Here is a 23,356-nt window from a genome sequence, read left to right on the forward strand (position 1 = left end):
GTGAATTCTGTATGTTGCCTAGCAACACTGAAATAGGAGCAGGGACGTGACTAGGGATAGCTAACCTGGATCACAGCCCTGAATGTCAACAGTCAGCACCTTTGTTAAGAGTGGAGTTGAGGGACAGCTAGGTGGTGCACTGGATAGAGCACCGGCCCTGGATTCAGGAGCACCTGAGTTCAAATCCAGTCTCAGACATTTGACACTTACTAGCTGTGTGACCCTAGACAAATCACTTAACCCCAATTGCCTCACCAAAAAAAGAGTGGAGTTGAGGGGGCATCTAGATGGTGTAGTAGATAAAACACTGGCCCTGGATTCAGGAGGACCTGAGTTCAAATCTGACCTCAGACACTTGACTTACTAGCTGTGTAACCCTGAGCAAGTCACTTAACCCTCATTGCCCACCAAAAGAAAAAAAAAAGAGTGGAGTTGAGTTTGGAATAGCCACCCACTTGAATGATACTTCCTGGAAAGTCAAGAGGTCCTAAAGGTGGATGCTGGTGTCATAACCTCAATATGACAACACCAAATTCATAAGAGCCCTGAAAAGATCTTTGAGCTGGAAGTCAGGAGAAGCTTGAGTTTGAATGGCACCTCCAGCACTTAACTAGTGGTACAACCATGGCAAAGTCATTTACTATCTCTGAGCCTCAGTTTCCTTATCTGGGAAATGGGGATAATAGTTGTGCCAACACTGTGTTGTGAGGATCAAGTGAAAAAATGTTTGTAAAATGTTTTGCAAGCCTTAAATAACTATACAAATGGCAGTCATATTATGATAAGAAGCAGACAGATGGCCTTAAAACCAGGAGAACCTGCATTCAAATTCTTACCCCTGAAAAATACTGGTTGTGGGACCTTGGACAAGTCATGCAACCTTTCAGTAGTCTTCTAGGTAGCTCTTCGTAAAAGGTGTTAGACACTCCCAAATGCTGCTGAACCAGATTAAAATGAAATTAGGAAATATTTAGCAAAACACATAAAAATATAATAGAACATAGATAATGTTAATATGTGGTTTCTAACCCAATATAAGGTAGCCATGATCCTTATATAGGTTTGGCGCCCCAAATTTTTCTATGACTTTAACATCATTGCTCTACATTGTAGAGGAGGTGCTGGCCTGTATTGCTAGAGGGAGTTCCCTTTGTTAATGAAATGAGAGAACTATTCCTTACCCCAATAATGATCACATCCTTGGAAATCTTGTGTGCTGGGCCAGGCTGTGAGGAAGATAAAGGATCATGGGTCCCCATCACAAGGTCAGCTAAGAAATAGCACCATCCTTCATGGCACCCCTATTTTCTCCTAAATTCCTGTATCAGAGGTCACAGGACCTCGAACCTTGAACCCCTATGTCACTTACAAGTTCTTCTGTTTCTTGCAGGCTTCCAGCTGAACAATTACCTCTTGCAGCTAATTGTCCTAAGGTATGCTGACGAGCAGTACCAACTTGACTTTGATGATTTCCTCAACTGTATGATCCGGTTAGAAAATTCAAGCCGTAAGTATCCTTCTTGGGAAGTGTCCTTAGCAACACATAGGGCATGGTCCAATCTAGGCTGCATCCAACCCCACTCCCACCTGCTGGGACACATTGCACTGAAAATTAAGAGACAGAACTGTTAAAATAAGTGGTGACAATTGCACCACCACAAGAGCTGACAGTTGATTTTTTTTTTTGATAGATGTAGTTTAGTGGGAAGCTATACTACTTCAGTGTACAGTAGATTTGGAATTGGGGATCTGGATTCAAATCTCACCTCTATTTCTTATATCTCATATGACTTTGGAGATGTTGTTCTTTTGGGGTATCTGATTCTTCATCTGTAAAAAATAAAGAAGCTTAGGGGGCAGCTAGGTAGCACAGTGGATAAAGCATCAGCCCTGGATTCAGGAAGACCTGAGTTCAAATCCGGCCTTAGACACTTGACACTTACTAGCTGTGTGACCCTGGGCAAGTCACTTAACCCTCATTGCCATACAAAATAAATAAATAGATAGATAGATGAATAAATAGATAAATGAATGAATAAATAAATGGATGAATGAAGAAATAGGTAAGTAAACAGAGACAGACAGACAGACAGATAGATAGATAGATAGATAGATAGAGGAGTTTAGCTAGATGACCTTTGATGTCCCTTCTAGTCCTAAATCTATAACCCCAATTAGTGACTCTTAATGCAATGAATGTAAATGCTTATTCATCTATAATGATTCTACAGTGGATTCCTGCTCCTTTGTGACAGGTGTTGTGCGGGCTGGTGGGGTTTCTCTTGGTGATTCTTCTTCCAAAAGCTCATACTTTTTTTCGAAGTTTTCTGTGAAGGGGGGAAAAAAGGAAGGAAGCTATACGACTAGTTGGCAGATAAGGAAACTCATTTGCCTATGGTCTATGAATGGCTCAGAGGTAAAATCCAAATTAGAATGGAGATCTCATGATAAATAGTAACACTGGGCTATTTAGCCTTATTTAGCCTTATTTAAGGCCTTCCTCTCCTGCCCTGGCCCCAATTCAGCACCAAGACCTCCTCAGCCATGATTTCAACACTTTGGAGGTTTTGTTTGGCATCTGATATGAGCCAGTTTTCATTTTCACTGGTGGGACAGAAAGAGCATTATCCATTTTCTTTTTCTTTTTTTTGTGGGGGGGGGGCAATGAGGGTTAAATGACTTGCCCAGGGTCACACAGCTAGTAAGTCTCAAGTGTCTAAGGTCAGATTTGAACTCAGGTCCTCCTGAATCCAGGGATGGTGCTTTATCCACTGCAGCACCACCTAGCTGCTCCCAAATGCTTGTTTACTTGACTGATACAAGTAGCTTAGGGAAGAGTGCAAGGGTTGAAATTGAAGGCCCTTGGTTTCAAGCCTTATTTGCCTACTTAATACTCATGACTTTAGACAAGTCATGTCCCTTCTCTGGGTGTCACTTTTCTCATCTGGAAGACAAGGGTATTGGACTTCAGGAGTTCTAAACCTGGAGTTTGTGAACTTTTAAATATGTAGATGTTACACCTTTCTCGCCCTAAAGGGACAGCTAGGTGACACAATAGAGTACTGACCCTGGAGTCAGGAGGACCTGAGTTCAAATCTGGATTCAGAAACTTATTAGCTGTGTGATACTGGGCAAGTCACTTAACCCCGATTGCCAAGGAAGGATGGAAGGAGGAAAGGAAGGAAGGAAGGAAAGAGGGAGGGAGGGAGGGAAGATGTTACATTTGTACTAACTGTGGAAATCTTAGGAGATTGCCATGTTTTAGGTCAAAGTCCCTTACAACTAATATTGTTAGGGCAAAAATTTTATTTTAATAAAGTGATTTCTAAACCCCGGTTGATGAGCTGCTTATCTTGTAGTGCCACATATACAGTATGTTCTTGACAAGTATTCATTCCTGATCATGACTTAGAGTCATAGAGTTGGAAGGAAACTTACAGTAATCTAGTCCAACCTCCTCATTTTGCAGAAAAGGAAACAAAGGCCAGGAGTGCTAACGTCACTTGGCCAAGCTTACATGGGTAGTTAATGGCAGAGCTGAAATCCAAACCAGTGTCTTCAAACTAAAAGACCACTTCCTTTTCCACACCATCATGTGTTCTCTGTTTTACTTTCTCTGCCATCTTAATAAAAAGCACTGGCTGCATTTTGGAGGCTAATTCATGCTATATAATTGTCCATGACCTATAAGTAGGCTTGAGGAGTCATAAATGGTGCCCTGGAGACCTTGACCCAATGACCTACTATAGCCAAGAAGTGACAACAAAATGCTGGACATAATTAGGAAGGGTGTTGGAAACAAAGCAGAAAAGGTCCTCCTGCCCTTGGGGAAAAAAAACAAAACAAAACATTGACATCTGCATGTAGAATACTGCAAAAAGTTCTGGTTATCATATACCAAGAAAGACACAATGGAGCACAATATGGTCCAGAGAAAGATAACAAAAATGATTCAAATAACAGAGTATCTCTTCTGCTAGCAAAGGACTCTCCATTCTGTCATGATAAAAGACCAAGTCATAAAATAATGAAGGATATAGTTAAAGTGAACACAACCTAATTTTTACCAAGTCCTTAAATAAGAGAATAGGGGAGTACCACTTAAAGTTTCAGAGTTTTAAGACAAATAGGTAGAAATACAGCTTTCCCTTACAGGTATCAAACTTACAGAACTCATTTTCCAAACCTATTCAAGAAAGTAAACTACTGAGAAGCATGCTGTTGATCATATAAGCAGAGAAGGGAAGCTGATTGTTATTCAAGTATATTTCCATCTACCTATAATATTGCCCTTTTCCACTCTAGGTCTATTTCAGCATAAAGAACTGAGGCAGAATATAAAAATAAATAGATTCAAGAAAGTTTTTAATAAATGAAAAAAGTTTAAAATTTTTAAAAAATGAATATATGGCTGATGTTTATTACTAAATAAATATGTGAATAAATGAATGAACAAATAAATAAATAGGTAGACAAATAAATGAATGAGTGAATGAATACATAAATAGATAGATGAGTGAATGGATGAATGGCTAAATGAATGAACAAATGAACAAATGAATGAATGAATGAATGAATGAATATACATAGCTGATAAATCCATAATGGCTTATTTAGGAAAACAAGGATGTCTGGATAAATGTCTCCTGATCTGTAAGATTGACATGAAGGAGGGCAATCCTGCCCTCCAACAAAATGTTCCTTTGAGGTCATATAGATTTCTTACTTAAAAGGAATTTGACTCTGATTTAGAGATATGATAATCTGGGGGAAGGGAGTGAAGCATAAAATTTCAAGAAAAAAAAAACAAAAAAAAAATTACCCTAATGACTTTCTGAAGCTACTTTCCCAGATCAGAAAAAAATTAATGATTTTCTAAAGTTTATAAAATATGTATTTCTCTGAACAAACCAAGTCTATGCATTTTCACGTTCCTAAGGTGACTTTAGATTTGTAAATGATACTAAATCAATCCAAATAAGCAATATCACAAATATTTTAACTTTACCCAAACTTTATGTTAAATAGTTTCTTTTCTGGCTCTTAAAATTTCTGACTATTTTATAGCTCTACTTTGTGGTTTCACAGGATCATAGATTTAAAGCTAGAAAGAAACACAGAGGCCCTCTAATTCAAATACCTCAGTTTACAGAGGAGGAAATGAGGCTGAGATAGGTTGAATGACTTGTCCAGGGTCAAACAGACAGTAAGTGATAAGGTGAGGATTTGAACCCAGGTAGGTCCTCTGGCTCCAAATCCAGCAGACATTTCCCACTATGCTGTGTTCTCACATTCTTATTCTACTCTCATGGGGGAAAGTAGCTTCATTTTTGAGTTATCTGGTGATCTCTGGTGCAGACTAATAAAACTCCCCTTAGCAATCTTACGAGGGTTATTTGGAGGTCCAAGGACATATCTGTCACTTTCTTCATGATTCCTCAAGGAAACACCAGATCACAGCTAACATTTCCTATTAATGAAACTTTCCTGATCTTCCTGTTCTCTTGCTCTGAATTGTTAGCTGCTGTCTGGGTAACTTCCAAAACCAAAATAAATTTCTCTCCAATTTACAACATAAACATTCTTGTTGGAACAAAGTAGGAAGAAACCAGGTCATTGTTTTTCATGTCCTCTTCTTAGCCCCAGTTACTACAAATGAAAAGTTTCTCCGAAAGCCAAGATCTAGAGTTCAATCATTTAGCCTGCTGCAATTTTCTAAGAACTGGACAAAAATATGGATCTTATGAAATCTGAAAGCAGTCTTTAACCACTTACTAAAATAAATGGAACAAAATAACATTCCAAGTACGGTGTTGTATAGTAATGTTTAAGAAGGTTTTTTAAAAGAGGGCTTCAAAGGTACTAAGGTGTGGTTATCTAAGCTCTCAACTTTATCCATTAATCTGGAGTTGATCGAATTCTGGTGAATGGATTCATGATCACTAACCTTAGAGGAGACAGATTGGATCTGTAAACCAAAATGCTAGGTAATCTGCTGATGGGAGACATCTCTGACCCAGTGAGTAAACTCATTCGAGCAACCAAATTATTGAACAAAAGCTTGCTTGGTGAACATGACATCAAAGAAAGGAAATTGGATGTTCTTAGAATATGTCTCCATCTACCTGCAGTGTCTCCCTTCTCTTCTCTAGGAAGGTGCTGTTTGTTCTGAGTTCTCAAAGAAGACCAATGACATAAGGAAGGTGCTGTCTTGACTTGCAAATGAATCGGATTTAAGTGAGGGAGAACAGTTGTATATCATCCTAAATAATTGAAATTGGTCATCTAAATTCAGAGCATTATCATTATAGGTCTGCCATGGAGAGACTGTGGCAAATTCTGAATTGAACCTACTTTCCCGTTGCTAGGTTTCCTATGGGCCCAGATCTTATGATTTCCACATTTTTATCTCTTTGGAAGACCTTTACAATAACTCTACATTTCAAAGCAATTCCTCTGTGTACCTTGCCAATGACCTGGTTCCTATTTGCCTTAGGAAGCATTCCCAGCAGTCAGCTGATCCCTGCCTGCAGTGCGTCCAAGTTTATCCACAGTGTGCATGTTCTGATTGGCCACACAGATGGGGACCTCTTTCTACCCTTTATGCAGTTTACCTTTCACCTAATCCCTGATGTCCACACTAAGGTTTGCAGAGCCTTGAAGGTCACCTGTGACATCTCTACTAATGAATGAAATGATCTTACCTCCAGGGAATGGAAATAGTTGAACACAGATTCAGTTGTCTACCAAGCAGCAAGTTTATCCTGAAAAGTTGCCAAATTCATGTTAGGTGTCAATGTTATGATGATAAACTGTTCCCTGCTCCCTGTTTTCCCACCCCCACTCTCTCAATCCCCTCATGTTCTCACAATTTCTTTCCAAAAGAAATAAAGGAAAAGTTATGCATTTACACAGTGCAGAGATAAATATGACCCGTTTTGTTTATTATGTGACCAGATCTCACCCACAGAAAAATTGAGAAACAGGCAAAGTTTGACTTGGGCAGCCTGCCATCTTTCTTTTCAGTACCCCCTTTCTTTTCCCTCTCCTCAAGTGCTTATCTTGTCTCCCATTTCAGTCAGTTAATCAAGAAGCATTTATTAAGCACTTCTTATGTGCCAGAAACTGTGCTAAGCACTGGGAATACAGAGAGAGAGAGAGAGTGAGAGACAGAGACACAGAGAGAAATTCAGAGACAGAGACACAGTAAGAGAGACAGCAAGAGAGACAGAAACAGACAGACACAGAGACAGAGAGACAGAGACAGAAAGACAGAGAGACAGAGAGCCTTCTCACAAGGAGCTCACAGTCAAATGAGGAAGACAACATGCAAACAACTTTGTACAAGCAAGATATTGTTCATTGTTCCAGGCATATCAGACACTTCGTGACACCATTTGGGGCTTTCTTGGCAAAGAAACTGGAGTGGTTTCCCATTTCCTTCTCCAGCTTACTTTACAAATGAGGAACCTGAGGCAAACAGAGTTAAGTGACTTTCCCAGGGTCACACATCCATTTGAACTCAGGAAGATAAGATTTCCTGACTTCCTGCTTTCTATGCACTACACAACCCAAACAGGGTGTGGTGTGTGTGTGTGTGTGTGTGTGTGTGTGTGTGTGTGTGTGTGTGTGTGTGTGTGTGTGTGTGTGTGTGATAAACTGTAGATAGTCAACAGATTATTAGTATTGCTTTCAGGAAGCTCTCACAACTCTGGCAATAATGTCAGTTGATGATAACTGAAGACCCTCTCCATGGTATTTGTCTTTTCACTGAGACAACTTGAAGGCTGAAAACCTTCAAGAAATAAAGGAATGAGTCTCACATGGTAGGATTTCAGGCCTTGCTCTAGGCAATGGAGGAGATCTTTTGGAGCAGAACAAATCTAGTTGGCATGCCTCAACTCATACCACAGAGGTGACCACCTAGTTCATCTACTTATAAGGCCGCCCCATGTGGTGCTAGTTTTGAGATTCAGTGGGATGTCACTGGTTCCAAAGCATACCCCAGCAGCATTCTAATTGCACTAGCCTTCTGAAATTTGTTGGTGTATTTGGAGCATTTGACAATCTGTCGCTAGATGGTGCAATTCCCAAAGTCTACTTGGCTCATATTAAAGCTGATTCCTGCATTTGGAAATGATTAGGAACCTTGAGAAATTGTCTCCATAATCAAACTTTCCTGATGTCTCTTACTTTAGGGGTGTTCCAGGTTCTAAGCGCAAAGGACAAAGAATGTATTCAGCTCAATATAAATGAGGTATGACTATAGCCAAAATGCCCATGTTGTGTAGTCCTGTTTTCATTTATATTTTATTGTTCTTCCTGTCATCTCTGATCCTCCTTGTCTATCCCCATTATAATTTCTCACTCTTACTCTTGCTTATTTTCTCATGCCTGAGACCCCTAAAACAAGCTGTCCAAAGCCACCCTGTGAAACATAGAGTGAACCAAGGAAATTTGGCTTCTTATCTCAGTGACCTAGTGATGAAGATAAATCAGGGACATTCCCATGACTGACAGAAGAGTTGGAGCAAAACACAAGCCCTTCTAATTCTGTTTTCTTTCCTTTTATTCTCAGTTCATCAGCTTGGCAATGAATATTTGAAGCGGTCCTTGCTCTGGATATGAACTCTCACCATGGCATGCCCTTTGGTGCATTAACCAAAGAACTTTTCCTAGGTGGTGCCCATGTATCCAAGAACTGTGAATGAAAGTTCCCTATTTAATAATATCACTTCCCTACCTGATAACTCTTCTTAGCTTGATCAAAAATGAATGCCTTATGCTCCAATATGTTTCTTGTCTGGAGATGAAGTCTTACCAAATGGGAATATGTGTAAGTAATTTCTAGTAATCGTATGCACTTTGTTAAGGGTGCCTCAGAGCTCTAACTCAGATAACCCTTAACCTCACCAGATCCTGAATTATTTCCCCCACCCACTCTGCTACTTTGTTATTCCCCACAAGTGATTGAAAATCATCTGACAATGTTTCTATAGATGTATGTGTGCTCATAATTAAGTATGCCCTTTTAAATGTGTTTCCTTCGTGAAATAAAATATATAACTGTCCATTTTTTGCATCACACAATTAAATGGCAATAGATGTGTACCCAATAGCTTAGAACCACAGCTCTGGGAACACAAAGATTGGGTTCAATCTTCAGAGTTTCTCAGTAATAATTCAGTGATTTCTATGGCTCATTTTATCTTTAATTCCTGGGAACATTCAAATTTGGTTTTCTACTAGGGAGCTTTGCATCAGGATAATAAGCACTTAGTGATAGAACAGGTATACTCAAAGGTGTACAAAAGATAGAAGGTACTTATACCCAGTTCATGCTTTTTCCTTTCTCCTCAGTCCCTACAAACTCACAGTACCAACTACTCAAGTCCCTGCCTCATGCATTGTTATTGAAGCCCCCTGTGCTAGTTGCCTTCCTCCAATCAGCTTTACTCCTTCTCCCTGGTGTATGTGCTTCTTTATTATGATTTCTGTTGACTTTATCCTAATTCCAAATCATGCCTCCATTTTCTGTTGTCCAGGCTTAGAGGCTGTCTCCTACACAGTCCCATAACCATCCCAACTCCTACAGTTCCCAGACTGCTCCAGGAACTCATTCAGCACAATTTAAGTAGTTATTGCCTTTGCTTGTACAGGTGTGTATGGGGTGTTCAGAGAAAACTAGCACCTCTGGTGTGAGAGCTCAGTGAGCCCTTTTCAGGGCTGCTCATCCACCTTTGGTGTCCATCTCTCACCCAACTCTTACATGTGGCTCCAAGAAGCTGTAGCATGCACAGCAGCCACACCTTAGCAAAACCATCTCAGCAGACAGACTAAACCAGACTGAGAATAACCAACAAGCCTCAAACCCATCAGTGAGTAAGGGGAATGTCTACCCCAACCAAGTGAAGACTTCCCTCAGTGGAATGAGTGGATGAGACCAATTTGTTCCAATGGTCATAAAGGTACCTGAAGCAGGCACTATGGAGTGTTTAGAGCTTAGCCAGACATCAAAGACACCAAGACCAGCCAGCGAATCCTGGGCCATCACCAGACATCTTAACTTTTGCCTTGCCACTGGACTTCAATGATTCTGGAAGAGTGAGGCTGACACTTCACCTCACTTAAACCAATTTATGTGCAAATCATGACATCACCCATGATGTCATTGATCCTTATCTAAAATTAAAGACAAACAACAATACCTTGATCCAGACTCCCTGTATATCTTATATATAACCTTTTCACCCAGAAATTCCTGCTCTGAGTTCATGCACATGAGCCCTAGATCCCATGAAAGGCCAGGTATCATTTTGGATGAAACCTCAACCCAAAGGTTTGGGCTGCTAATTAAAGGCACTAGAACATAGATTCTTTCTCAGTGATTTCTCTAACCCAGCTCTCTCTTTCCTTAACCACTAAGCCATATATTATGTGACCCACTGAGGCTAGCATCCTCAAACCACCATGGATCCAGTAGGGGAGTAAGTAGGTCTAGTGAGGACAACTCAAGGCTGAGGCTCCCAGGCAGAGGTAGGGACAAGGAGCCACGTTCTCCTGAAGAAGCTTCTGTTGAGTGCTCTCAAAACCCTCCTCCTTCACCAACAGCCAGCTCCAGAGCACTTGAGAGGAATAATGCTATGATTATGACCACATCAGTTGTTTCCTTCTTAGAAGAAAGGGGATTTCTGAAGTCCCTCTCAAAGAATTGAGAACGAGTGCTTTCTATTTCTTTCTTTGCTCTTTAAGTGATAGGATGTAAATTTAAAAGAACTAACTTTATCCTGTCTTCCAGAGGGACCAGTGTTATTTAGTGGAAAGGGCACTAAGCTTGGAGTCAGAAGGACCTGGGTTTGAAGTCTATCTTAGCTACATATTAGCAGTAAGAGGGCAGCTAGGTAATGCATTGGATAAAGCACCGGCCCTGGATTCAGGAGGACCTGAGTTCAAATCTGGACTCAGGCACTTGACACTAGACCTTGGATAAGTCACTTAACCTCTCTGTGCCCCAGTTTCTTTATCTGCAAAATGAGGGAGTTGGATTAGATGATCTCCTACCTGGGTTCTTTTCAGCTCTACATCTATGACCCTTGTCAGAGCACTGGTTGAATTTAGATATGAAGCCAGGACCAAGCAATATCCTGGTACTGAATTCCTTAAAGTTTACTTTCAACCTGCATTTTCTGTCCCAATGCTGACATCCAGAGGCCAAGGAGGGTTTTTCATTTATGTCAATACAGTGGAATATATTTACCTGCCACAGTATAACATCCTATGTGTTAGTATGTGAAACCTGAAGATACATGTGCTCTCTTATTTTTAGTAATAACTGAGATGGCATGCTACCCCAGTGTTTTTCACTATATCATAAGAACATGGGATATCACATCACATGTGTGTATACACATGTATGCACATGTGTGTATATCTGGGTATTTATGTATGTATAAAGCATTAGAATTATGCATATATCTTCCCCTATAGCATATAACACTGGAGAAGGAAATGGAAAACCACTCCAGTATCTTTGCTAAGAAAACTCCATTTGTGTCATATGTCCATGGAGTCACAAAGAGTCAGGCATGGGGCAGCTAGGTGGTGCAGTGGATAGAGCACTGGCCCTGGAGTTAGAAGGACCTGAGTTCAAATTTGACTTCAGACACTTGATACTTACTAGCTGTGTGACCCTGGGCAAGTCACTTAACCCCTATTTCCTCACCAAAAAAAAAAACAAAACAAAAAACAAAGAGTCAGGCACAACCAAACAATTATGCAAGAACAACAATAGCATACAGGTTCCTTGAGGGCAGGGATTATTTGATTTCTTAACCATTCCATTCATTTGTTCCACAACTATGTCTGAGCCTTTAGTAATACAAAATTCCTATAGATGGTTTTGAATGAAGGGAGATTTCCTATAAGGCTACAATTTATCCCCTGGAATTGTTATTGTACAGTCTAAACCCACTATTGTCTTCTTTGGGAGGGCAAAAGAACTATTCATTTATTCATCTATTTACTCAGTAAAAATTTATTAAGTACCCACTTTGTATAAAGTCCTAGATAATGTGACATTAGAGGACATCCAAAAGAAAGTAATGACAGTCTGGTAGAGGCGTGTATGAGAAATGCACGGGTGAAATGACTAAAGATCCATTACAAAACAATAGATGAGTTTCAGCGTAAAATAATTCAAACCACACACCAAAGTGCAGAAGGATTGTGTAGCAAAGGAATATTCAGAGGGGAATGTGTTATGCATGTGTCTTTTTTCCCTTCCATCAATGCAACTCTGAAAGAATGACGAGTACTCCGGATATTGAAGACATAACTTTTACATGAATGCTTATGTTTGGAAAACACTTTAAGGTTGGCAAATTGCTTTATATGTGTTATCTAATGTGATCCTCTCAACCCTGTAGTGTAGATGATCTTGTCATCATCCCCCTTTTGATAGAGGTGGAAACGGATGTTCGGAGAAGTGACTTGCCCAGGATCAAATGACCAGAAAGTATCTGACGCAGAAATTTCAAACTACGGCTTCCTAAATGCAAGTCCAATACAATTTGTATGGCACATTGCCTCTCAATGAGATGAGCTTTAGGACCAAATCCTAGTCTTAATGGAGGAAATGAAAAGGGATTGATGAAGAGGGGAGGGGAGATCATTTGAGGTGGGAAGAATGGTATGCTTAAAAGCACAGAGATGGGAATAAGCAAATTGTGCTTGATGAAAGAAAGAAGTCTAGTTTGCCTGAAACAAATTAGCCATGCTGGTGAATATCACAGGATCATAAAACCTCAGAATTGGAAGGTTGTCTAGCCCAATATATACCTGAACAAAAACCCTGTCTAATAGTATTTTAAGGTCATCTCATTTTATCTTCGCAATAACCTTGGGAGTTAGGTGCTATTATTCTCATTCTTATAAAGAAGGAGACTGAAGCAGACAGAAGTTAAGGGGAGCAGTAAGGGGAGAGGGCAGAAGAGGAAAGGAATAGAGAGGAGAGAGGAGGGGAGGGGAGAAGAGGAGAGGAGGGGAGGGGAGGGGAGAAGAGGAGAGGAGGGGAGAGGAGAGGAGAGGAGGGGAGGGGAGAGGAGAGGAGGGGAGAGGAGAGGAGAGGAGGGGAGGGGAGAGGAGAGGAGGAGGGGAGAGGAGAGGAGGGGAGAGGAGGGGAGGGGAGGGGAGAAGAGGAGAGGAGGGGAGGGGAGGGGAGAAGAGGAGAGGAGGGGAGAGGAGAGGAGAGGAGAGGAGGGGAGAGGAGAGGAGAGGAGGAGAAGAGGATTAGGCATATAGTATGAGATAGTAGAAAAATCACTGGCTCTGGAGTCAGAAGATCTGAGTTCAAATCTTGCCTCTGACACTACCTTTGTGATTTTAGATATTTAACTTCCCTGGGTCTGTTTCCTAATCTCTAAAATAAGGGGCCTTTGAGGTCCCCTCCGGATCTAAAACTAGTAGAATATGTAAATCAGCAGCCAATGGGGGGGGAGTGGGAGGGCTCAGAGTGGGGAGGAAAGAAATATCATGAAAATCACAGAAACCAAGGGAGCAGAGAGTCTCAAAAAATAGGTGTTCAATAGAAGCTATAGGAGGCGGAGGTCAGGAAAAAAAAGTCTGGTGATTTAGTGATATGAAGCTCATTACTGACCTTAAAGAGAATTGATAGACACCACATTGCAAAGGCTGAAAATTAAGTGGGTGGCAAGGAAATGAGATAAGAGCATATATAGCCTGCACTGTCTAAAAGTTTAGCAATGAAATGGGGAAATAAGATGACTATGGAAGAAAGAACGGATTATGAACCTAATCAAATCTCAAGAAACCCTGACCAAGGTGCCAGTATAAGACAAATCTTTGCCTATCAAATGGAAATAATGCCAGAAGGGTATGTGGTTTAGTCATGGGGAGCCAGATTCTGCCCTTCATAATTCCTTGAGCCATTCATCTTTCTCGGGTTGCTGAAGCATCCCAAGATCCTGTTGGATACAAATGGACTCCAGGCCTATGTTTATTTGCCAGTTCTGATTTGATCTCCCTGTCTCGATAGGGCTTTGTCTCATAGGGAGCTATGGTTGGCAAAATGGAGGATGCCAGAGACGGGCTTAGCTTGAACATGTGATGCAGAGGATTTATGTGGTTCCAAGCTCTACATCAGCTCAATAGTGGGACTGAGGGCTTGATCACTAGAGAAAACAAAGCTGCCTTCTGCCTGAGAGTTGATCTCTGTGAGCTGGAGCTGAGAGCCACTGGCAAAGGACCGTGTGAAGGCTGTTGGCAGCTTCACTCTCTAGACGGCTGTGGCTGAGTTGTGAATAAACAGCAGACAAAGTAAACTTGCTACTGATATCTGTCTGGACCCTTTCCTCAACTCCAGAATTCCTCTCTAAAACAAAACAGTGATCAAAACCCAAAACAAAACTCCTTGATAGCATGATGGGATACGCTAAAATGGTCCCAGTAATGGTCCATGTGATCCAAAAAGCTTACTCACAGTCGGAAAGAATAACTTACCTGCCCAGAGAAAGGCCCTCCACAACCAGCACACACATGCAGAAAAAATGGGGAGGTCGTGGTGGAAAGAAGAACTGCCCAGAAGTAAGTTTTAGTTCTGCCACTACCAGAATTGTGTAACCAGGGTCAAATCACCTTGTTTCTCAGGGTCTCAGTCACCCCTTTTGTAAAATGAGGCATCTAGACATAATATGTCTTAGGGCCCTTCCAGCTCCAACATTCTGTGCATTTTTGTTTAACCCCTCACCACAGAAAGCCAGTCCTGGCTCAGCCTACGGCCAAAGGTTCTCACTCAGCCTGTTCAAAGCCTAAACCTGGGGGATTAGTTTGTGGGAGCCCTAGCTGATCCAGATGGTCCCTGAGAAACCAGCTAATTCCTTGGCAAAGATTTCTCTAAGATTGGACCAGAAGGATTAGAGTCCCATCTGGGTGATTTCTGGACCTGATCTAGTTTCTGGGGAATGTTTTGTCTAAAGGGAAAATCTGGGAATATAGCAGAAAACCCAGGATAGCCCAGAACCAGATCAGTCTTCTGGTTTGTGGGTGGACTTGGGGAGGGAAGGGGCAATGGGTCACTTACTGGACATAGGCTTGATAGTGCTTGGCACTTTGTCAATTAGTGCTCAGCATTCTTCTAAGGAGGACATGCCTTCCAGATACTATAAATTTTAGGCATATAGAAAAGGCCTTGCTGAGCCAACATGTACTGTGGTAAAAGCCCTTGATGGAAAACAGGTGCATGGCTGGTCTTCTGAACAAAAGAGATACAATACAGTTCACAGACACCATATGTGGAATTTAGTTGGGTTTTTTGAGTGCTTTTTATTATTATTTCTTTCCTAAACAAAGTAAGAAGTTGGGTTTTTTTAAGATTATAATAACAATTTCAAAGCAACATAGAAATCTGGGGAAAAAAAACCAGAAAACTTGGTGAGATTACCTCAGGAGCACTGTCATCATATTTGTCAAGGGGTGCTATTTATTTCTTATTTTATTATTTAAAATTCCAGAATCTCTTTTTTTTTCTACTTGATTTTTTTTTTTTTTGCGGGGCAATGGGGGTTAAGTGACTTGCCCAGGGTCACAGAGCTAGTTAAGTGTCAAGTGTCTGAGGCCAGATTTGAACTCAGGTACTCCTGAGTCCAGGGCCAGTGCTTTATCCACTGCGCCACCTAGCCGCCCCCAGAATCTCTTTTTTTTTTAATCAGACAACATTTCATATTGTGCATAGCTGATAGTTCTTTTGGAAGTATTAGGTCACTCGATATAGAGAAAGGGACTTTTCTTAGCAGGAGTCTGAGAGATACATTTTAACTATGATATTCCACAGCATGGCCATGATCAAAGAATTTTAAGGTCAACAATATTTTAGATGTATTCTAGTCCAGGTTTTTCATTTGAAAGACTAAGAGTTGGAAGCAAGATCAGAGCTCCTGATGCAGAGTGGAAAGAGCCCTAGAGTTGGAGTCACAGGCCTTGTGTTCATATCTAGGCTTTGTCACTTATTGATCTCATGGGTATGACCTTGAGCAAGTCACAAACTCTTTCTGGCTCAATTTCTCTTTCCTAAAATGAAGGGGTCAGACCAGATGACTTCTCAGATTACCTTGTGTTCTATAAATGCTAGTCCAACCCTATGTGAACTTCTTACAATAAGAGTTTTTTAAATGGGATCCATGATTTTTTTTTAATTTAATGATTGTGTTTCAGTATAATTGACTTCCTTTCTAATCCTATGTATTTTATTTTATGCATTTTTAAACATCATTTTATCTGCCTAAGAAATCCATTGTGACAGGTGAAAGATGAAATAACTGAGGAAACAAAGGTTCAAATTTTGGAGCATTTTGATTTATTAAACAAAGCACAACAAATGCCCAATAATCAGAACCAATCAGCTTCCTCAGCTTTGGCATTGGACACCAAATACAGGGAGAGACAGACTTTTATAGATTAAAAATAATTAATCAAATAAGGCCAATTAATTAAAAGGAAACAGTACAACTTTAGGTATTCTGATTGCTAATTGGAGGAAAGATTAGGGACTTTCCAAGTTGAGAGGAGGGAAGTGAACAGGTGAAATTCCCTGAAATCCCAAAAAGAGGCGTCCTGCTCCCCCCTCCCCCAAGTGTTTGTACCATCAAAGGAACATGGGAACAATAACTGATGGATCAGTATGGGATCATTTTCAGAAAAGACATATAGGTTTCTTGAGATGTACAATGTGAGAAAACTCTTTGCATTAATCTTTAGATCTGACCAGGTTTCTGGTCAGCATAACCTAGGTCTTTAGTTAAGGGTGTCTAAGCAATGGGTAGAGGCAGCCCAGCTTCCCAGCCATGCAGGGGTTGGTTCAAATAATGCAATAAACTTTTCTTTCAATTCCCACAATTAAATAAAGTTTTCTTACAAGACAGAAGTTGGACTAGACCTGTAATTGAATAGAAAGGGAACTGAACTAGTTCCAGAATTGAGTCACAAAATGGAGTCAGTGCAGTACCTTTGATTCTCACAATTAACTACTTGCTATCCTAACCCTCTCAATTCCCTCACTATGATACAAAAAAAAATGGTTAATCATCCCTGTTCTGCAATAATCTAGCTTCTACTTCATCACCTCTGATGAGGGTTACCCAATGCCTCTTACAGCAATTTGTACTTTTTTGTACTTTTCACAGCTCAAGTTGTTAGGAAGTTTGCTCATTTATTTGTTTTCTCTTATACCAAAGTAAAATTTGCCTCTTTGTAAATTCTACCCAGTTCTCCTTGTTTTGTACTCTGGGACCAAACAGGACAATTCTAGCTCTTCTTCCAAATGAAAGTCTTTCAAAACCTTGAAAACAACTATCATTTCCCCTTTTCCTCTTACCCTAGCCACCTCGCCTCACCCCCCAACACAACTAAGTCTCCTCCCAGACCCAATATCAGAGCTTCTTTCAATCATGCTGGATATGGCATAGTCTCCATTTCCTTTATCATTTTAACCATCTTTCTCTCTTCTTGTTCCATCTTCTCAATATCCTTCCAAAATGGGGAGCCCAGAACAGAACAAAGTACTCCAGATGTGGCTTGATAAAGACAGGGTATAGTGATATCCTCCCCTCTGATGTCCTGGATACATTAATCCAAAGATATGTCAGTCTTGCTGACTACCATGTTTCATTGTTGATTTATAGAAATTTCATCCATCATTCCAGCCTCTTGGTTTTTTAAGATACTGAATTTTCACTTATTAGGTTAATGCTAGTTCACAACTTCATGTTCTTTCCAATTAAACAAACATTTATTAAATACTTACTATGTCCAGTCTGTGGTAGGTGCTGGGAATAATACCAAGATGAAGATGAAAAGTACACTGTCTTTAGTTAGTCAGCTAACATTTATCAAGCACCTACAATGTTCCAGGTACCACACTAAGCGCTGAAGATACAAAGAATGGTAAAAAATAAAATAAACAAAAAACAAATAGTTTCTTCCCTAAGGAAGATCACAGTTTAATAGGGGAGACCACATGCAAACAACTATGTACAAACAAGATCTATAGGGGATAAATTGGAGGTAGTTTTAGAAAGAAGACACTAAGATTAAGGAGTATTAGGAAAGGCTTCTTATAGAAGGTGGTATTTGGAAGCAGAGATGAAGAGGGAGAGACAGAGACAGAAATAGAGAGAATGAGTAAGTTCCAGGCATAGAAGACAGCTAGTGAAAACATTTGAATGTTAGGTGCAAGAAAAAGCATAGGGTCACTGGATCATGAAGTACATGGAGTAGAATAAGGGATAAAAAGACTGAAAAAAAACATGACTGATGTGGAAATATGTTTTACATGATTGCATGTATATAATCTATATTAGATTGCTTGCTGTCTTGGGGAGAGTGGAGGAAAAGGAGGGAGAAAACTTTGGAACTCAAAACCTTTCAAAAGATGAGCTTTTTAAATTGTCTTTACATATAGTTAGAAAAAATAAAGTACTATTAAATAACAACAACAAAGAAGACTCTAAAGGTAGGAAGGAGTTGGGTTTGTTGTTGTTCAGTCTTTCTGACTCTTCATGTGACAGATTTGGGGTTTTCTTCACAGATACTGGAGTGGTTTACCATTTCCTTCTCTGGCTCATTTTGCAGATGAGGAAACTGAGGCAAACAGGTTTAAGTGACTTTCCCAGGGTCACACAGCTAGTAGGTGTCCAAGGTCAATTTGAACTCAGGAAGATGAGTCTTCCTAACTCCAAGCCCAGTGCTCTATCCACTGCACCATCTAGTTGCCCTAGGAGTTGGGTTATGGAGGGCTTTAAAAGCCAAACATATGATCCTATATTTGATCCTCCAAGAAGTTTTCATTCTACCTGTGTGTGTGTGTGTGTGTGTGTGTGTGTATGTGTGAGACGATACTACATGTACACAGATGAGTAAATACAAAATACATAAAAGAACTACAAAGTAATTGGGGAGGGGATCACTAACACCTGGGAAGATCAAGAAAGGTCAATTGCAGGGGACACTTGAACTGAACCTTGGCGGAGGGAGGGGTTCCAAGAGGCAGACATGAAGAGAGAGAGAGAATATCAGACATGGGGACAGACTGGGCAAAGGAGGCAGGAGATGGTATATCCCATATTGGGAGGAGCAAATAGATCAATTTGGATAGAATATAGAGTCTGTGTGGAAGAATAGTGTATGATCAAGATGGAGAAATAGACTGGAGGAAGATTGTAAATTTTTTTTCTTTCTTTTTTATGCAATTGGGGTTAAGTGATTCGCCCAGGGACACCAAACTAGTAAGTGTCTGAAGCCAAATTTGAACTCAGGCCCTCCTGACTCCAGGGCCAATGTTCTACCCATTGTATCACCTAACTACTCCTGTGAAAGGTTTTAAATATTAAAAAAAATAATTTGTATTTTCCTTTAGAATCCATAGGGAGTTGCTGACACTTCTTGAGCAGATCACAAAAAGATCTTTGACTATGATCAAAACTGCTTTAGGTGTTTAAGTTGGTAGTTGGGTGGAAGACAATTTGGAGAAGGGAGAGGATGGATGCAGGAAGAAGGTTTTTGCTAATTATGAGGAAATGAGGGCCTAAACTGGGAAACTGTAGTGTGGATGGAGAGAAGCGAAAGGACGTCACAGATGTTGAGAAGGTAAAATATAGAAGACAGCTGTTGATTGAATGTCAGGAATGTGTGAGTGAAATGACAATCTGGCCTCCTTGAAGAATGATGTTGCTCTCTATAGAAATAAAGGAGTTGGGAGGAGGGATCAGTTAAGGGGGAAAAGCTTAAGTTTTGGACATATGGATTTTGAAATGCCTAGGAGAAATTCATGTGGAAATTCAGGACTAGAGCTCATGAGATAAAAGAGGCTAGATGACAGGTAACACAGTAGATAGAGTTCTGGGCCTGGTATCAAGAAGACTCATCTCCTTGAGTTCAAATCTGGTCTCAGACACATACTAGCTATATGACCCTGGGCAAGTCACTTAATTCTATTTGCCTCAGTTTCTTCAAGTATAAAATGAGCTGGAGAAGAAAATGGTAAACCACTCCAATCTCTTTGCCAAGAAAACCCCAAATAACATCACAAAGAGTCAGACATGATTGAAATAACTAAACAAAAACAAAACAACCCCCCCTCAAAAAAAAACCCTAGTTGAAACAAAGAGCATTGATGAGATCACTAAGAGAGTATAAGGGAAAAAAGAGAAGGCAACAGGCAGAGCCCAGGAGCACACCCACATATGGAGGAGGAGGTGGTGATCAAAAGAACAGCATAGTCGCTAAAGAATTGAAATTGATGATCATTCAAATGGCAACACAACAAGAGTATATATCGAGAGTGAGCAGTATGTAATACTTTATAAACAAAGAATTTTCCAGGAGAAACATTGTAAAGGATGTTAGCAAGGAAATGCATGATTAAAAAAAAGATGAATTAGTTATGTTGGAAGAGAAAGGGAAAAGCCAACATTCTCCATCGGTATCCTCATGATATCAAGAGATTTCAAGAAAAGTCCTCAGCATGGTGGGTAGAACCTCATGGAAAACTCATGGGAGGACCTGAACGAGAGTTGCATGTGGTGAGCAGGCACAGCTGGGTTGAGATCTGTATCACTGAAGAGAATGCACATATTGATGAGCCCACAGATGCATGAGAGTATTGGTATGGTGGAACATATTTATGCTATATTACCATATCAAGTAAATTCCAACTCTCTTTTCAACTCATTGAAATTATAATTAGCCCTAAAATCTTCTTCAGCTATTTTGACAGTCACTAGAGTCATAGGGAAAATGTACAGTGTTAGTGGGTGATAGTCACCATCAAAAAGACACATGTGCACCTTATTTTACATACATAAACATTTCTCATGCTTAATATGAGTTACATCCTTAGAAAAAAATGCCTAAGAAAAAAGTTATCTAAATGTGTTCTTATTTTTTAATAAGTTATTATAAGAGTCCCTCACACACACACACACACACACACCATTCCCTCCTTTGTGGATATCTTCTCTGTTCCAAGGTTAATCCCTATACTTCTGCCCTTAAACCCATCTCCTTCCTTGATAATCATCTTCCTATCTAGGTCCAATGAAGGTGAGCCCACTATCTAGGTCATCTTCATTTCCTCCTTATCCACTGCCCATATTGCCTAAAACATGCCCATATTGTCTCAACCTTTAAACATCCTTCTCTTGACCCTACCACGACCAAAAATAATAACTGTATTTATCTTCTCCAATTCATAGTCAGATTCCTAAAAAAGAGTTGTCTACATGTAAGCTTGTGACTCATATGTAGATATTTTGACTTTTGAAAGGGACAGAAAAAGATTAATGTTAGGAAAACTGATAAGATCAACTTGAGAAAAAACTCAGATAAAATGATGAGAAGACAGACTGTTCTGAAGCACAGACAGACAACTGCTCCTCAGAGAAATGTACTGAGAGAACCAATTTGAAGGCAGAGCAATGACTGAGGTACCCATGGCTACAAGACATTTGTTCCATTAGTTCATCTGTCTGATTGTTGTCAGAATGTTGAAGGTTAGAACCAATAAATTTTATAACAAAGTCAAGGATTATGGGGAAATTATTTAAGAACTGCTGGGGTCATGCCTGACAGAAAGGTGGAACTGAGTTTCAGAGATAGGTCACTTCTTATGAAGTTGGCTCTGATTTGAGACATCAAAAGCCAGGAAGAGGAGGAGGGGAGAGAAAGAGAAGAGAAAAGAAAAGAGAAAGGAAGATGAGTAGAAACAAAAAGAGGAGAAGAAGGAGGGGAGAGAGAGAGAAAGGGAAAGAGAAAGAAGGAGAAAGGAAGATGAGGAGGAGAAAGAGGAAGATGAGGGGAAGAATAAAAAGGAGGATGAGAAGGGTGGAGAGAGAGAAAAAGAGTGAAAGTGGTGCATTATGTCAGATATGCTACAGACATTGTATGTCTCCCTCCATTATCCTACCTCCCACTCACTTTTCTGTCTCTTTCAATCTAGCTTCTGTCCCCACTACTTAACTGAAACTGCTTCCTTAAAGGTTAATAATTATGCTCTCTCTTGATTCTATTCCTACTTCTCTGATTGCTCATTCTCAATCTCCTTTACTGGATCATTGTTCATGTCCTGTCCCCTATGTGTAGCTATCCCAGACCTTCTTTTCTTCTCTATGATCTTGGATTTGAAACATATTGAATTTGAGGTGAAAGTGGACATCCATTTTAATATAAGAAGACATGGGGCTGAGACTTCAAACATAATCTTGTCCAACCACCTCATTTTGCAGATAAGGAAACTGAGACCCAGAGAGAGTTAAGAAGAGACTTGTCTAAGACCATGCAAAGAGTAAGTGGCAGAGCCAAGATTTAAGCCAAAATTTTAATTACTGCTTCCAAAATTAACATCCTTTCCACTTTACCACTGTGTGCTGTTAAACATATGGACCTTGAACTTGGGTGAGAATTAGTGACTGGAAGGACAGATTCAGCAGTTATTATTAACTCTGAAAAATAATATTTTCCCTGAGAGAGTAAGTAGAAGGACACACAGAAAGGTCAAGGAACATTTAGAGAGAAGGGGAAACAGGGAAGAAGTATTGAAGAAAGGGAGACAGGGAGAACACAAGAAATACATTCTCACAGAAGTTTAGTAAGGAATGAAAATGTCCTTTGGTGTTGAAAGGTCAAAAAAAATGAGGACAGTTTAAAAAATATATTTAGAAAAGAGAACACCAGGGAACTTTGAAATTATAATTGTAGTGAAAGGAAATAGCAAAAGTCAGATTCTAAAGAGTTAAGGAAGAAACAGATGGCAAGGGGATTGGAAGCAATAGGGGTGGTTTGACAGCAAAGGTAATAAGATGAAATTAATTTATTTACAATAGGAGCTAGAAGGGGCATCAGGTTCAGGTGAAAAATTTGCTTTTCTTTTTTAAGAAATAGGTGGGGGCAGCTAGGTGGCGCAGTACCGGCCCTGAATTCAGGAGGACCTGAGTTCAAATCCAGCCTCAGACACTTAACACTTACTAGCTGTGTGACCTTGGGCAAGTCACTTAATCCTCATTGCCCAACCAAAAAAAAAAAAGAAATAGGTAAGATTGGGGGCAGCTAGGTGGTGCAGTGGATAAAGCACCAGCCCTGGATTCAGGAGGACCTGAGTCCAAATTTGGCCTTAGACACTTAACACTTGCTAGCTGTGTGACCCTGGGCAAGTCACTTAACGCCCATTGCCCCACAAAAACAGAAAAACAAAAACAAAAACAAAAAACCAAGAAACAGGTAAGATTTAAGTATATATGTATGAATGTATGTATATTGGAAGAATTCAGTTAAGGAGTGATTGAATGTGCTA

The 23,356-nt window shown here is 40.1% G+C and overlaps 1 protein-coding gene across 1 annotated transcript in view; it reads left to right on the forward strand.

The window, feature by feature from the left end:
* The window catches only part of CAPN9 (calpain 9), a 70,609-nt gene extending 62,004 nt beyond the window's left edge, over positions 1–8,605 (forward strand). Inside the window, exons 18-20 of the mRNA XM_044005367.1 lie at positions 1,391–1,507; positions 8,199–8,257; positions 8,579–8,605. Of these exons, the coding sequence (XP_043861302.1) occupies positions 1,391–1,507; positions 8,199–8,257; positions 8,579–8,605 (203 nt within the window). The remainder of the gene's footprint in view (positions 1–1,390; positions 1,508–8,198; positions 8,258–8,578) is intronic.
* Positions 8,606–23,356: the final 14,751 nt, after the last annotated feature.

Source organism: Dromiciops gliroides, chromosome 4 (genome assembly GCF_019393635.1).
Source record: "Dromiciops gliroides isolate mDroGli1 chromosome 4, mDroGli1.pri, whole genome shotgun sequence".
Classification (NCBI taxonomy): Eukaryota; Metazoa; Chordata; class Mammalia; order Microbiotheria; family Microbiotheriidae; genus Dromiciops; species Dromiciops gliroides.